This window comes from Falco rusticolus, chromosome 11 (genome assembly GCF_015220075.1).
Source record: "Falco rusticolus isolate bFalRus1 chromosome 11, bFalRus1.pri, whole genome shotgun sequence".
Taxonomy (NCBI): domain Eukaryota; kingdom Metazoa; phylum Chordata; class Aves; order Falconiformes; family Falconidae; genus Falco; species Falco rusticolus.
Window position 1 is genome coordinate 29707546 of NC_051197.1, and position 16257 is coordinate 29723802.

The 16257-nt window shown below is 54.6% G+C and overlaps 1 protein-coding gene across 3 annotated transcripts in view; it reads left to right on the top strand.

Moving 5' to 3' along the window:
* Positions 1-16257, top strand: part of ASTN1 (astrotactin 1) — a 56960-nt gene that overhangs the window by 25229 nt on the left and 15474 nt on the right. For 2 of the 3 annotated variants that reach the window (XR_005106836.1, XM_037404806.1), the window contains exons 4-14: positions 73-219; positions 674-781; positions 1847-1996; positions 3028-3195; positions 3397-3481; positions 11196-11270; positions 11765-11902; positions 12291-12441; positions 13161-13327; positions 13524-13718; positions 14043-14170. Coding sequence is in view for 2 of the 3 variants with exons in the window: in XM_037404806.1 (XP_037260703.1) it covers positions 73-219; positions 674-781; positions 1847-1996; positions 3028-3195; positions 3397-3481; positions 11196-11270; positions 11765-11902; positions 12291-12441; positions 13161-13327; positions 13524-13718; positions 14043-14170 (1512 nt within the window). In the remaining variant the exon portion in view is untranslated. The remainder of the gene's footprint in view (positions 1-72; positions 220-673; positions 782-1846; positions 1997-3027; positions 3196-3396; positions 3482-11195; positions 11271-11764; positions 11903-12290; positions 12442-13160; positions 13328-13523; positions 13719-14042; positions 14171-16257) is intronic. The other variant, XM_037404808.1, reaches the window with a different exon arrangement.

Genomic DNA, 16257 nt, shown 5'->3' on the forward strand with positions numbered 1-16257 from the left:
CTCTTTCTCACCTCCCTCCTATTTTAACATCTTTATCCCTGAAAGATTTTGCCTTCAATTCTTCCTGCTCAGGGAGTGATAATGCCAAGCTGTCCCTGATGAACAAGTACAAGGACAACATCATTGCCACCAGCCCCGTGGACTCGAACCATCAGCAGGCGACTCTGCTGTCCCACACCTCCAGCAGCCAGCGCAAGCGCATCAACAACAAAGCGCGAGGTAGGGGGTGTCCCTGGGATGGACAGGGTGCTCTGGGCTCCCACCCACCCACGGTCCAGCAATTTTCCCCCTCCTGGGATGGAGAAAGGAGGCCAGTGTTGGGTGAGAGCGTGAAAAGGAGGGTTTGGGTGGGGGGAAGCAGAAACAGTGGTGTCTGCAAGGGTGCAGATGATGTTGGGTTGGTTGGATGCAAAGATGCAGAGGGTGTTTGCCACAATAAATATTTTATTATACTGGCGTGGCCACAGGGAAAAGTTGCAAACTAATGGGAGCCATGGCAGGGGGCATGGCTGTGTGTGGTGGGAAGGGGAGAACACACTATCCCTGCTGCGCCTGGCAGACAAGGCTCCTGGTCTCCAAGGCAAGGCTTGCCCTGAAGGGGTGATGCAGGATGTGATGGCTCAGGGTGGCATGGTGCCAGCCCTGCCATGACCACACTCGGTGTCCCCTGCAGCCGGCTCAGCATTTCTCAACCCTGAGGGGGACTCGGGGACGGAGGCAGACACCGATCCCCAGCTGACCTTCTACACAGATCCCTCACGGAGCCGGAGGCGCAGCCGAGGTGGGTGCGGGCACGGAGGCGGGTGGTGAGCCGTGGCCCCTCTTGCCTTGTTTGCCGTTGCCTCTCCAGGTTTGGAGACTTTCCATCAGCAAAAGATGGAAATCCAAGCATGATCTGGGCTGCCGTGGGCAGGTGCCGGTCCCTGCTCCCACAGCGGGCTGCTGCTGCTCTCCGGTGGAGTTTCTCAGCAGAGGAGGAAATTTATTCTGATTTTTTTGCTGGAGGCTTCTGCTGGGCTTTGGTGTGTATTAATGAGTAACATGCTTCAGAGGCTGTCCCGTGAGCTCCCGTGCTGCTGCTCAGCGTGGTGCTGCTGCGAGTTTGCTCCAGCATCATGCATGTGTGAGCTGTATGTACAGTGGAGGATGGGGACAGGCTTGTTCCCCAGGCGGGATTCTCACCCCACTGCCCTGCACCATCCCTTTGGGAGGTTTTCCATCCCTTTGGGAGGTTTTGTCCTCTGGGGAAGAGAGTTTGTGTCTATTTTCCCTTTTTAAGCCTTGTTTGCTGGATGGTGCTTTGTTTTTCTGGGAGGCTGGTTCAGGTTTTGTTGCCGCAGGAGATACCCACTCAGCCCCCAGCCAGCTTTTTCCACTCAGCTTCTTCAGCTGAGAGATTAAAAGTCAAAGACCTGTGTGCCCTGAGCAGTTAGGGCTCTGGTGCTTTTTCAAAGGATCCAGGAGGCTGTTGTCATGGCAAAATTAACCTGAGAGAAATGCCGAGGAGGGAGGAAAAAAAAGGGATATTACCTTTCTTCTCAATATCTCTGCTCTGCTTTAAGTCCTGATGCTGCAAAGGTCTTGGTGTGCTGCAGTGCAGGGGTATGGGAGAGCCCAGGCTGCCAGGTTCTGGGGAGACCCTGGTCGCAGCAGACTGGAGGGAGGGTCCTGCAGCAAAGGCTGCTTCATGCTTTCGAAAATCCAAAGCAACTCTGCTTGGTTGGATTGATGCTGGATTTCCAGGGGACTGAGCAGGGACTCTACACCCTGAGATCCCCTGGCTGCACCCCAAGATCTTCCTGGGTCCCTGAGGTCACAAGTTTGACTGTGCTTTCATGTTTTGCAGTGGGGTCCCCCCGGAGTCCTGTGAACAAAACCACACTGACCCTCATCAGTGTGACGAGCTGTGTCATCAGCCTGGTGTGCTCTTCCCACATGAGCTGCCCTCTTGTTGTCAAGATCACCCTCCACGTCCCTGAGCACCTCATTGCTGATGGTGAGCACCCACCCCATGGTCTTACCCCCCACTCCTGCCCCGTTCTGTAAGCTGTAATGGAGGAGAGGAGGGAATGATGGAGAGAACAGATGCAGGATGGGTGTAGGTTGGAGGGGACAGGCATGGATTGGAGGGTACCAGTGCATGACAGAGGGGATGCATGGGATGGAGGGGATGGGCACAGGACAGAGGGGATGGGTGGAGGACAGAGGTGGCTGTTGTGGGATGGAGAAGATGGCTGCAGGACAGAGGGGACAGGTGTGAGATGGAGGGAACCAGTGAGGGAGTGACGGATGGAGTGGTACCAGATGGAGGGCATGGGTACAGGACAGAGGAGACAGATACAGGATGGAGATGGTTGTTGTGGGACAGAGGTGATGGGTGCAGGATAGAGGGGACAGGCATGGGATAGGGGGTATCGGTGTGGGACACAGGTGTGGGGCACAGGGCTTGGATGCAGGGTGGAGGAGATGGGCGCAGGACTGAGGGGACCATTGTGGCGTGGGGGGGACAGGCATGGGATGTAGGGGATGGGGATGGAATGGAGTGAACCATCAGGGGATGAAGGACATCACTGTGGGATGGAGGGGACAGGTGTGGAGTGGAGATGGCTGTTGTGGGACAGAGGGGACAGGCACAGGGGTGGAGGTGGCTGTCACAGGATGGAGGATAGGCATGGGACAGAGCGGGCCATCACAGGGCAGAGGAGATGGGCATGGGTCAGACGATTCACTGTGGAACAGAGGGTGCTGCTGTGAGACAGAGGGCACTGTCTCAGGATGAAGGGGGTGGACAAGAGATGAAGGAATCCATCATGGGATGGAGGGGACCATCACGAGGTGGAGGGGACCATCATGGGATAGAAGGATCCATCACAGGATAGAGGGGACCATCATAGGATAGAGAGATCCATCACAGGATGGAGGGGTACCATCGTGGGATGGAGGGGTCTATTATGGGATGCAGGGGACCATCATGGGATGGAGGGAACACCAGCGAGTCACCGCTGCTGACTACCCTTTTGCTGGCAGGGAGCCGGTTCATCCTGCTGGAGGGGAGCCAGCTGGACGCTAGTGACTGGCTGAACCCGGCGCAGGTCGTCCTCTTCTCCCAGCAAAACTCCAGTGGGCCCTGGGCCCTGGACCTCTGCGCCCGGCGCCTCCTCGACCCCTGCGAACACCAGTGTGACCCCGAGACTGGTAGGTGGTCAAGCAGTTGGGTGGCTTTGGGAGGTCACCTCTGCTCAGCCCAGCTTTGGTGGGATAATGCCTTCTTGCCTCACTCCACGTGCAACAACGGAGCTGCTGGGTGCCCCGTGTGGCTGCAGGCTGGGCTCAGCGGGGAAGCACGTGGAAAGCTTTGTCCTCCCCTGTCCCTCCTGTCCCCCCCTTTCTCCATAGGTGAGTGTCTCTGCTACGAAGGTTACATGAAGGACCCTGTGCACAAGCACCTCTGCATCCGGAACGAGTGGGGAACGAACCAGGGGTGAGTGCGCTTGCCGCGGTGCGCCCGGGCTTGGTCCGCCCTCGCACGAGCTGCTGGGCTTCAGCAGCCATGTAGTGGGGCTCTGGCAAATGCTCTTGGGGGAAAGAATTAGAAGCATCTGGGTGAATAGTAAGGCCAGCGTACGGCAGGGCTCTGCAGCAGGTCTGCAGGAGGCGAGGTCTTCTATTCTTGGAAATAATCAGAGATGATGTGGAAGGGGCCATTGCTAGGTTTCAGAGTAAACACCCCCTGGCGAAGATTGAGGCTGCTTCTCTTCCCCTTGCGGGCACTCTCCTCGGCATCCTGCACTTCACGGGTCTTTCAGTGTGGGTGTGCAGGGCATCAGAGGAGGGCTGAGGTCAGGCTGAGGTCCCCGGTGGAGGATGGAGGCTGCGGGCTGGGGACACCCCATTGAAAATTGGGCAAATTAGATGGTTAGGTGCCATGGCCTAGAGGGAGCAGAGGAGTTGCCATCTGCTCCACAGCTTTGCACTCATGGAAGTACAAAGGGAAATTTTTCTGATGTTTTGGCAGCAATTTGATGGGGGATCCCAAACATTCCCATCTCTCTGTGACCCTTGGAGGATGCCCCATCTGGTCCTTAACACTCATGGATCTCTGATATGCAGATGGGGACTTCCAGGGATGGCTGGAGGTAGTGTGCAGAAAGCCAGGACACCCCCAAAACCAGAGGCCTCATGTGTACCGCCACCTTCAACCCCCTTTTTCCCCCCATTTCATATTGTTGTACCACAGCTGGATCTGCGGCAGCGGCAGCCCCGCACGTGGCAGGACGCCCTCTCTGAAGTTATTAGTCTTCACAGCGGGAAGAGAAAATCATCAAAGGCTGGGCTTGGCGGCACCCCTGCCGTGCTGCTGTGCCAGGGGATGGCAGCTGCGGGGAGCTGCCTGCGCCGGCCAGCCCTGGCTGCATCCCTTTGAACTGGGGCCCAGGGAGAGCACTGCTGCTCTGTCTCCAGCCTCTTCTCTGTTTTTTTAATTTTAAAAGCAATTTAGCAATTAAACCCAGTGCGGAGCACCAGCCGTGGGAGACAAGGGCGGCTGTTGTTGTGGGTGCCCTGGGCCAGGCTGGGGATGAAGTGATGCTCATGGCACAAGTGGCCCCATGCTGGGGATGTGATGGGTGGTGTGGTCAGGGTCCCCAAGCCACTGTGAGGTATTGCTGCTGGGGTGGGAAAATGCAGGCAGAAATACAGCTCCCTGCCCTGTTCCCCGCCAGGGGACAAGTGTCCAACAGGGATGTCCCCAGATCCCCTGTGCCCAACTAATCAGAGAAACTGAGCCATGGGACTGGGCTGTGGGAAGGAATATTCCCCTTGCCAGGAACTTGCCTGTTTTGGGATGTGTTGTGTTTAGGGGTGTCTCACAGTGGGTTGGAAAGAGTCCACGGCCACCCACAACTGCACATGGCTTTGGTGCCAGCCTGTGCCTCAGGCAGATTTGCAAGGTCATGGGTCCATGACCTTGCAAAAAGCAAGAAGGCAAATGACTTTGTCCATTGAGGCAGGTAGTAAAAATGGTTAAGCATGGTGGAGAAGCATTTGCTCCCTTCCCCTGTGCTTTTCCTTTGCTCCTGGGTGTGGGTCTGCATCTTCACACTTTTCCTCCAGTGCACAATGCTCTTCTCTAGCTTCTTCTTCCTAATCTAGCTGCTCCGGCGTCTAAAGGGAAAGTGGAGAAAAAGCTGCTTTCAGGTGAATTGGGACGAAACATAGATGGTAACAAGAAGGAAAGAAGCCAAGGCCAGGAAGGACAAATCCACTCCTGAAGCCCTCTGGACCTGTTTGCAGCTCCGGACCTAGCTTTAGTCTCAGCAATGCCAACCCAAAGGGTGCTCAGGACCCACTCTGTTCCTCCAGGGGATTTAGAGTTGCTTTTCAGACCCAGCTCCACCCCAGTGCCCCCATGGGGGCCTTCTGCTCATGCTTGAGCTCTGCCTTTCCTTCTGCAGCAGTGTTCATACCTGGCCAGGATACATATTGTCTTGGGTCTTATCTCATATAGCAGAGTTGGCTACGGCAAGTTACACGCAGTTTCCAACATACTTTTCTGTTTGGAGCAGAGAAACCTAGCAGGTCTCTTTTTCTCCAAAGTGCAACACAGCCCTAGACCATGGTGGGGCCACTGAAGTCCTTCTGCCCTTCTCTGGGCTCTTGAGAAGGCTCTGACACTGCAGCACAGGGGCTTTTTCAGCACCACCCTTTCAGAGCTCCTCTTTTGAGCTGTTTGAAACCAGGGTTATGTTGTGTTTCTTCCTTGAACTTGTCAGGTTTTTGTTTCTGAAAATGGCAGCAGCTGAAACCACACTTCACCACCACTGCCTGCAGCTTCCACTGTAGATAGGGGCGCTTGAAAGCATGCCCACACTAAGCATTGTGATGCAGAGGCCAACCTGATGTTTAATGTGTTTTTTTTCTGCGCTGTGATCTGTTCCTGATGTCCAGGTGCTGCTTGGTGCAGCTCTGCTTGCAAGGGCTTGTGATGGTGGAGGTATCTTCTATCTGCCTAAAGTGTCCCCTGTGAACCCTTGGCCTCCACAGGGTCATGTCTGTGATGAACTCTCTTTGGTCCAGCAGAACTGTCTTGCCAGAGCCTGTTTAACTGAACGACTTGTAGCTTTAACCTGGTGTTTACGTTTTAGGGGGTGGAAGTTGAGCTGCCGGGCTACGCTGTCTTTTGTTGCCCTCACCAGCTCGCTCCCAGCTCCAGCCTAACCGGCTTGTCCACAGGCTCACCTGGAAGAGCTGTCTGCAAATCCTCTACTCTCTCCCCGCAAATTCCAAGGCAAGATCGACTGTGCCTGAATCGCTTCTGACTGTTTGTCTAAGACGCTCTAACCCCTCCAGCACTGGAGCGATGTGCTGCAGCCATGGGTGGCACCAGCAGGCAGCAAGTCCATCCCCAGAGAAGCCACGCTAGCTCTTAGCAAGGGGGAGGTCACCAAAGCAGGACCTGGGGGCTCTGCCAAATCCCTCGATGTGCTTGGGAGCGATGCAGACTTCCTAGGGTGGCATTTTGATCTGAAAACTCATTTCAACCCTTTGGTTTAGATAGGTTTGCCACTGGTTTGTTTTTATTTACAGCGATTATGGGTTGACTGGGTGTCTGTTCAGTCAGCAGCATCTAATTTTGCTCATGGAGGCGAGCTCATCTTTGAACTATTATTGGCGATGGCAGTGAGTCTTTGTGTGTTGTGTGTATTTTGGGTACCGTGCTGAGATCCATGCCTCTGCGGTACGTCTTTTACCCAATGCATCCGGTCCCTAAATCTTCATCAGTTTTTCAAAAAATAAAATCTTTTTGATCATAGGTAGCAGATACATTTGATCAGCTGGGGTGTTTTTTTTGTGCTGCTCTTCAGCTGTTTTAAACAAATCTGGCTGGTGCTGTTTGTGTGTTCACAGCCTGTCTTCCTACTTTGATATGCATTGTTAATTAGCTGCTTTTTGGCTCTTACTCTAATGTTTCCCAGGTAGGATGCAGTTTCCAGCAGCCCAACCAACCTTGCCTCATCTTTGCTTATCAAACCAAATTCCTGTGGTTACTTCATGGTATGACTTGACCAAAAGTCTCATCAGCTCATTCTGCCTTTAGTTAATAAGCCGTTACCTGCCCGCATTTGTACTTCTTCATCTCAGCCCTTAGATCCATCGTGCCATGGCCCATGACTCATCCCCATGTGCGGTTCTTGCCTGGGTGTCCTTTTCAGACACCCTGATGAGATTTAAGAGGGTCTGCATTTAAGGAGTCTTTCTCGACATGCCCTTTCAACTTGTAACGGGCTTCACCCCAGCATGGGGAGCTTTTAGGTCACGTTAAGGCAATTTGTTGAATGTGTCTGGCTGGGCACTTTCATCCTCTTCTAGCAGCTGGCAAGCGAGGGCCACCCCAGCCCCACTCCCAAGCAGGGTGAGTTACCCTTCTCTCCACCCCACAGCCTGGCATCCTGTTTTTCCAGCAAGAGCCCATGACCTGCTCACCTACCTCCCCTTCCCACAGTGCTGCTTCTCCTCTGCATGCGGTTATCCCCCTCCCTGGCCATGCACCTGCTCCTCCTGTCCCAGCCCCACGCGCTATCCACTCCCCACCCCACAGAAGAGGCAGGGACATGCTGAAATAACAAGGACAGCACTTTTCCTGCTTAGAGTCTTTTTTTTCTCTCCTTTTCCCTTTTTTCCCCCACCCCTTTTTCTATATTTTTTCCCCCTCTGCCTCTCTCCATCCCCTGCTGTGTGCCTCGGCTTTGCGAGCTTGAAGGACAGCCAGATAAAAAGCTCCTCTTTCTTTCAGATCCTTTCACCAAACCACCCATCCGCCTCCTCCTCCTGCCTCATTCTCCTTGCAGATTTACGGGCAGCCCAGGGAGAAAGTGCTGGCATTAGCATTTTTAATAAAGAGCTGCTTGGAAGGGATGGCAGGGGGTGGGGAGGTGGGAAGGGGAGAGGCATAGGCAGCTGAAACCCAAGCAAAGACATTGCAAAGCAAAACAAAGTCAGGGAGGAGCCGGGATGGACGTCGCTGGCATGAGAAGTTGGCAGTTTGATGCTCATGTCACATCTGCTCTCTGCTCGCCCCCCATCAGGGTGGTGTTGGGTCTTCATGGGTCCCCACTTTATTGTGGGGAGTGGATCCTGGGGCTGCAGAAGGGGTGCAGGCAGCGTCGGGATGCTTCTGGTCCATTCACCCTGGGCTTGAACTCCTGAGCCACCAGCGAAGGGATGCGGTGAGCACATTTGTCCACGCACTGGGAGCTGGTGCTTTGATGCCATGATGGGGTTCAGCATGGCCATCTTCATGCTGCTCAACAGGTGGAAACCCCCAGGAGCACAGGGGGTCAGGCAACCAGACATGAAGTCGCATATTTCATGTGTAACAGCCCATCACCTTCTCCTCCAGTGGCATTTCAGCTGCACTCAGGTGCAGTGACTTCTCAGTGCCTTCAGCAAAGACCGTCTCCTGCAGCCCCTTCGACCTCCCTTGCCAAACCAGCTGCTCCACATTAGTTGACCGTGGTCGCATCCTGCAGGCACCAGCCTTTGATTCCTCATCCCACCCATCTTGTCTAGAAGAGCTTTGCAGGGAGCAAGGACCAGCAGGAGCACAGTTCTTAACGCTGGAAGTCAGTCTGGCTTTGTCCCCTTGGGGATGCAATTCAAGCATGGCCAGCATCCTGTTGAGGTGGGTCAGAGCATCACCAGCAGCATCAGGTCTGGAGGCCTTAGCAGGTATTTCGGGAGCTTCCACTGAAGCCCAGATCTGGAGCAAAGCATAGCTGATGGTCCAGCTGGAAAAAGCAGAAGCCTGAAGATCATCCTGGGAATGCACTGGCAGCGCTTTGGCTGTGGGAACTTGCTGACTGAGTGTGGGGAGTTTGCTGGTTCTCAGCTGCCCTGGTGTTCCCCTGTGGTGTTGTTTCAGACACCTACTCAAGTGCCAAGGCTTGCAGGGAGCTGAGAGCTGTCATTTCTGGCCCATTTAATCCAACCTGACGAGGTGCAGAGCTGCTTCTGATCAGTCCCACTTTCCTTTGTGAGCTCTGAAGATCATGCAACCAAAATACCTGCCAAGAGCAACAAAAACCACAGCAGCGAGGTGCCTCCAGTGATCACAGAAAGCAAGGAGGGAGACAGCCGTGTGGGCACAAGCTTGCATGCATGGGAGAGGGAGGAGGAGGTGAAACAGCGGCAGAGGCACAGCGGGGAAAAGGCAGTGATGGAGGAGGTGAGGTGTGCCTGGGGGAGGAGATCTCGCCCCATCCTCTGCAGCAGAAGGCACAAGTCAGCAAGGGTGCATGGGTGGAAATGTTGGCACTGAGCTCTTGAAGAGCCTCCTCGGAGATGAGGATGGGTAAGTGCCTCTTGTTGAGCTGGAGGTCTTGTGTGGAGACTGTCTCGGCTTACCCACAGAAGGTACCATGTCCTCGAGGACTTGGTGGTGCCTGGCAGCATGAGTTGTCCCTTGCCTCCTAGTCATGCAGCTAAAGGCTGAACATCCCTTTTAATGGGTCTTTTTTGATCCCAAGCAGAGGCAAAGTGGGGCCGGCTGGGGAGATGCCACATGATCCCTTCCTGGAGCGTGGAAGCTTTTTCCCCAGCTTAAAGCCATCATCACGCAAATTTTAGCCACGGTTGGAAATTGCACCCTGGGTTGATGCAAGATTGCTTGGGCACTGATTTCCACCCACCAGGCAGGTCTAAGCTCACCACCTAGCATGTCCTGGAGGTGTTGGCATCCATGGGCTGCCAGATGTGCCATCTGGCGAAGGTCCAGCAGCCGTGACGCTGTCGCAGTGCCTTTCCAGTGCTGAGCTCCGCCGCAAGCCCAGAGCTGCTCTTCATAACTGCTTTTCCATCCAAATCAATAGGGAACAATACGTTGCCTCTGCTTTTGTTCCCTGCCCGGTGTGCTCCCGAGAAGCAAGAATAAAACCCATCTGCGTGAACGCTGGAAGGTAGAGGCGCGAAGCATTCAAGGTATTGGTGAGACACAAGGAGCACATCGCTTTCTGGCTGAAGCTGACCTCATTCAGGGCAATCCGATCTGCGGGCTGAATGTAATCCCCGCTCCCAGCCAACCGGACGGGAAAATGGCATTGTATCCCAGCGAGGAAATGAGACGGTGCGCTGTAATCCTGCAATCAGGATTTTTTTATTTTTTTTTTTGTCCTTGCTGAAATAACTTCAGATTAGAAATTAAAGTGCTTGTGCAGGAGAGCTGTAATTGCCTCTGGAGAAAATCCCTGGGCTTGTTGGCGGCACCTGATACTCTCACCCTGAATTCTAACAGCGGCAATGTGACAGGATGGAAAAATCTCTTTCTTTCCCCAGCTTTGAGCTCTTGCAGAAGGGATTTTGAGCTTTAGGGTTTGGGAGTGGGGTTTGTGTTGCCTGATTGAAAGCCTACCCATGGTCGGGTCTCTGTGCCTCCCCTTGCTCTGCTTTGTCGGCCTCGCTCTGCAAGCGATGCTCTGCCAGTGGGGCTGTGCCGCTGGGGATGCATGTCCTGTGGTATCATGGCCCTGGGTGTCCCAGCGAAGGGCACCAGCCACCGAATTGTGGTGGCACATCACCTTGTGCTATCTAGGGTGGCAGAGATGGAGGAGATGGGGCGATCAGCTCTCCAGCCTCCTGCTTGGCTCCAAGCTCCCAGCTTGTCTTCCAGACCCCTTTGCAAAGTCCCACAGGGGCTGAGGCTTGCTCAGCTCCGCTCCTGGAACAATGAAACTGAAGGAGAATGAGTCAGGTGGTGAAGCTGCTGCCCTGGTCCTAACATGCTCCCTTCCAAAAGCCTCACAGAGAGGGTTCAGCTGCTTTTTGGTTTTATTTTTCCATTTCGATGGCTGTGACACAAATCACTAAAACGGGGGCTGGCAGGGCGGTACGCAAGCATGCAGAAGTGTGAGGCTCGTGAATGTGGGGGCGACTGGAGTGCACTGTGCCCCAAAATAAAGGATGTGATACACCACTGACCCATTGGCAGGTTGGGGCTGGGCGAGGATCTGATGTTGCAGAAACCCCAAAATTAAGATCTTGGATGTAGGGCTGTTTTATCACCTTGTCCTGGCTTGGTTTGAGCTGTCTTGTCCCAGGACCCCTCTGCAGGTGAGCTGTGGGCTAAGCAGGGGAAGCATTTTAGGCTGTGAGTGGCAGCAGGGACATGATGCTGGTGTGATGCTCTTTAGTTTCTCTTCCAGGCCTTGGCCATACACCATCTTCCAGCGTGGCTTTGACTTGGTGCTGGGCGAGCAGCCGTCCGACAAGATTTTTCGGTAAGTGGTAAAAGCAACCTTTGGAGCTCCAGAATACAAGTCAGGGCATATTGGCAGGCTGGTACCTCAGCTGGCAGTGCTAAGCATGGCTGTCCTGTGCCACCTCCTGGGGACATGCAAGCAAGGCTGGGAAGGCCCAGGTGCCATGTGGGATGCTGGATGCCCAGCAGCTAGTTCCTCCTCTCCGTTTCCGTGTGTGGTGAGTGAGGTTTAGGCTCTGAAGGAGGATTTCTACTGAAAAGGGAAGTGCCTTTCTGTTGTTTAGTTTTGTTTTGTTTCAGTTTGGTTTTAAATTACCTAAATTACACGTGCTTTTTGGGTGTCATTTGGGTGCATTCAGAGGAGCCACCCCACTTTATGCTGCCCATCTGGCTTTGCTCAGGCTGGCATCCCTGCAGGGCAGGAGAGAGTTTCAAGGGCTTGGGTTTGGGTAGAGGCAGCCCTATGGGCTTGGCATTTCCCTCCATGCCAGCCTTTGCTGCTCTCTCTGCCAGGTTCACCTACACCCTGGGGGAAGGCATGTGGCTGCCGCTGAGCAAGAGCTTCGTCATCCCACCAGCCGAGCTGGCCATCAACCCCTCGGCAAAGTGCAAGACTGACATGACGGTGATGGAGGATGCAGTGGAGGTCAGGTAGGTGCGATGGCGGGGCAAGGGTGTTTAGGAGGCATTTCAGCAAATAAACCAGTGGTGTGTCCCTGGAGTGAGAGGACCAACCCAAAGCACATGGAAGTTGATGACAGCTGGGACCTCCACCCCACGTCTTGCAGGTGGAGATTAGTATGTCCATTAACCTGCCTCTCTCTGATGCCTGTAAAGATGAGCCTTTGGAGGTAGCTCTCTTCGTCTCAGCAGCTCCTGCATGCCTCTAAAAACTTGGTAGCTATTCAGTTTGCTGTCAGCCCAAGGGAAACCTGAGCTCCACAAAAACTCATGCAGCAGCTGTGGTCACGCACACATTTGCAATGTCGCACTGGAGCAGTGACACACCTCCTCCTCCTCCTCCTCCTCCTCCTTGCAGGGAAGAGCTGATGACCTCCTCCTCCTTCGACAGCCTGGAGGTCCTCCTTGACTCCTTCGGCCCTGTCCGGGACTGCTCCCGGGACAACGGGGGCTGCAGCAAGAACTTCCGCTGCATCTCGGACCGCAAGCTGGACTCTACCGGCTGCGTGGTGCGTGGCCCCCAGGGACCTGCCAATCTCCTTTGGTGTGAGCACGGAGGGGGAGGGCGGAAGGGGAAGGGCTGCATCCTTCCTCCCTTCCCATTGCCTCGGGATGGATATTTTGGGGTTGGTTTTGCAGTGGGAAGAGATGTTTTCAGGCTGGCATCTCCTTCATCCCTGCCCTGGCTGCACGCACACAGGCGGGAGCAAGAGCGCATCTGCTTGCTGGCTTTCTGGGAGGTCCCACATCACTCATGTGTGTCCCCTGTCACTACCACAGCCACTTTGCTGTGCAGGGAAGGCGTACACCCTGAAACAGAGTGGGGTGTGGGGCTGGGGAGTCCTGCTGCGATGCCACCGGAGCTGGACATTGGGGTGGGGAGGCTGTGAGCGTGGGGCACATGGTGGGTTTCGAAAGGGTAGCATTGCTTTGGTGGTCACCAGAGCTGGGTGCTGGTGAGTGGGGTTGATGCCAGCACATTACCTTGGTGGGGGAGCTTGGGGGGGCTCCTTTTCCAGGGGCTGCACTGTCCCCAAGGGCTGCAAAGAGGCTTTGGTGCAGGAGGAATATCTGCAGCCATGGGCGATGTTGCTGCTGTCTGTCCTGCAGCCATCCAAGCATCCCTCAGGCTGCGATTTCCAGTGCTGGAGCCCTCCCCTCTGCCTCAGCCCCAGGGCCAGGTTTCTTCCTTGGGGGCTTCACCTCTTGCTTCCCCCACCCCTACCAGTGCCCGACAGGACTGAGCCCCATGAAGGACGGCACAGGTTGCTATGACCGTCACGTTGGTGTGGACTGCTCAGATGGCTTCAATGGGGGCTGCGAGCAGCTGTGCCTGCAGCAGATGGTCCCCCTGCCCGAGGAACCCCTGCTCTACAACATCCTCATGTTCTGCGGGTGAGTGACCCATCACCGCCCTGGCCACAGGAACATCCCCGAAGTGCTGCTGTACCTTGCCGTTGCCAGCCTGAGCTTGTAGGGTTGGGTGGGAGGGTCTCCTCTGTTCCCAGCATCCCTACTGGGGTGGCCTGGTGGCCCCAGTCCCTACTGGTGGGGGCTGCAGTTGACGGTGTACCCTGTGCTGGCTTCCCAGGTGCATTGAGGACTACAAGCTGAGCACGGATGGGCGGTCATGCCAGCTTATCTCGGAGTCGTGCCCTGAGACGGGGGACTGCGGTGAGCCCCGTGAGATGCCCATGAACCAGACACTCTTCGGGGAGATCTTCTATGGCTACAATAACCACTCCAAGGAGGTGGCCGCGGGGCAGGTGCTCAAAGGGACGTTCAGGTGAGCTGGGGACATGGGGAGGTGACCCCAGCAGGGTCAGACCTCACCATTCTCTCCAAGAAGACATGGGAAGCAGCCTGAGACCGGGCCTTAGCAGACTGCCTGGTGCATCCACATCTGGCCAAGCTTTGCAGGAGATGGAGGGGCTGGTGAGGAAGGCGCATCTGAAGCTTTCCATCTAGAGTAGACATCTCTGTAACCTGTACCCAAAGGAAAGGCTTGGTGCTGGGTGGCTTTTTGGGTTGTGTCTCCAGCTGGTGGGGATGATCCCAGGCAGTTCCCCAGTCCTCTAGCCCTTCCTTCCTCTCTGCAATTAACTTCCAGGCAGAACAACTTTGCCCGGGGACTGGAGCAGCAGCTGCCAGATGGGCTGGTGGTGGCCACGGTGCCCCTGGAGAACCAGTGCCAAGAGGAACTCTCTGACCCCACACCCGACCCTGAGTTCCTCACTGGTGAGTGAGTCCAGCCAGACCTGTGCTTCTCCCAGCAGGGTGGCTGCTGGCATGCCTGGCTTCAGCACCTACCCCTCCCAGGGGATATATCTACCATGGGATGTACTTCATCTGGCTTTAGCATCTCTTGCTCACCTGCAGCAGCAGCAGTGGTAAGAGCAAGGCATTAAAAATGAAGGAGAGGGAAAGGCTGTAAATTAATTGTACAGTGTAAAAGCTCAAGTGTCCATTGGATATTTTGGGTATTTCAAAGAGGATTTTTTTTTTTATTCAAGGCAAAAAGGTTTTCCAAATACTTTTAATCTGATTTCCAAATCAGAACCCCCTTGCTGGCATAACAAAGCATTCAAACCCTGCTGGAACAAAACTAGAATGTTTTGGGTTGTCCTGCCAGAGCATCATGGGCCATGAGCAATAGGGTTATCATGGATTCCTAGACAACCTTCAAGGACATACTTTTCTTCCACCGCTTTGCCAGCACCCCTAAATAGCCTTTGTTTCCTTGGTACTTTTACTGTTGGCTGAAATGGCTGAGGACACCAGGCAGCTACTAAGTGAGGGATGTGGATAGTAAGGTCTTTTGGAAGGTGTCTGCTGGGTGGTCTCATACAAGACCTTGTGCATTTGCTTTGTTTGGCAGAGCTCCCAGGAGGGTTTTGGGGAGCACCCATGGGCTGGACCCAGGGTCTGGTGGGTGCTGGTTGCCCTGACCAGGTGCATGGCGAGGTAGCCCTGTGCGTAGGCAGATGCAGGCAGGGAGGAGGGTGCTGACAGGTCCCAGCAGGGCTGAGCTACCCCAAAAAAGACGTGTTGGTGGGTCACCCCTGCAGCCATGGGGATGCTCAGCCCTGGATGGAGGACACCTGCTTCCTGATGGGGCTGTACTGCCTTTGACGTGGTTACCTGGATGTAACGAAGGCACTGCCACTGGGGCCTCAGCATCACAGCAGGATTGGTGGGACTGGGACTCCACTGGCAATTATGTTGGTGAGGCAGAAGCCAGTAAATTACCCTATTCATTTCCCACTACTCTGCTGGCTCTTTGTGGCTGATTAAGGAAAAAAAAAAAAAAAAAAAAAAGAAAAGAAGTAAAATCTTCCCTGCTTGTTGGTAAGTAGATCTGGATATTGCTGTCAGTACACGAGAGGCAGAGCTGCTGAGTAAGGAAGGGCTGGTTTTGCATAAACACTTTGCAGTGAAGAGCTGCTGGGAGCAGCCAGCACCAAAGGGAGAGGCACTGGAAGGCAAAGGATCTTATCCTGCTTATCCTCTGCCTTCGTTTCTTGTTACGGAGGGGGAAGGTGCCCGTTGTCATCCTCCTGAACTCCTGCTGCGTGGCTGTTTAGCAGCAGTTTGCCACTTCAGCGCCGAGCAGAGGTGTGTATGATGGCTGTACGGCAGCAGAGCTGTGAGGGAGGAGGTAGCTGTGTCCTGGCATCCTGCTGTGGCACACCAAGGGATGCTTTGATCACCAAAATCAGAGCCGTGGGCACCCTTCAATTCCTTTTCTGGGGCTTTGTCCAAAGCTCGGTGGCCTCTTTATCCCTCATGGAAGCTGAGCTGCCATGAACCTCAGCTTGTGTCTTGGGCAGGACACAGTGGCCGGCCAGCCTGCTCTCCATGAATTTCTGGCTCTCATAATGCCAGTGTTGGGGAATAAATGGCTGAGGAACAGAGTGTCTTCGCCTGGAGAAGAGAAAAAAAACCAGGTCCTGCTCAGCCCCAGCGTTGCCGTAATGCCTGAAGGGACCGTGAGCATTGACAAGTGGGGTCTCCCCCTGCACAGGTGTCCCACTCAGCTCAGTCCTGGACAAAAGGGACCCAGGGCCTCTTGGTTGGCCATGCTTGGGCACATGGGGCATGATGGTGACCATTCCTAGGCCTGCAAACAGCTCATTAAAACATGCAACTCTCATTAGTGAGATAATTAGCACACCTGGGCATGTCTTGGGAGCTGGTGGTGGGAAAGAAGCAGGAGGGGATGCAGGAGGAGGCTCGTTATCTTCTGACACAGAGCCCCAGACGGCAGGATGAAACAAACCCATGTGTTTTCCTTCAAAGCCATGATTTTAATTGCTGGGGAGCAG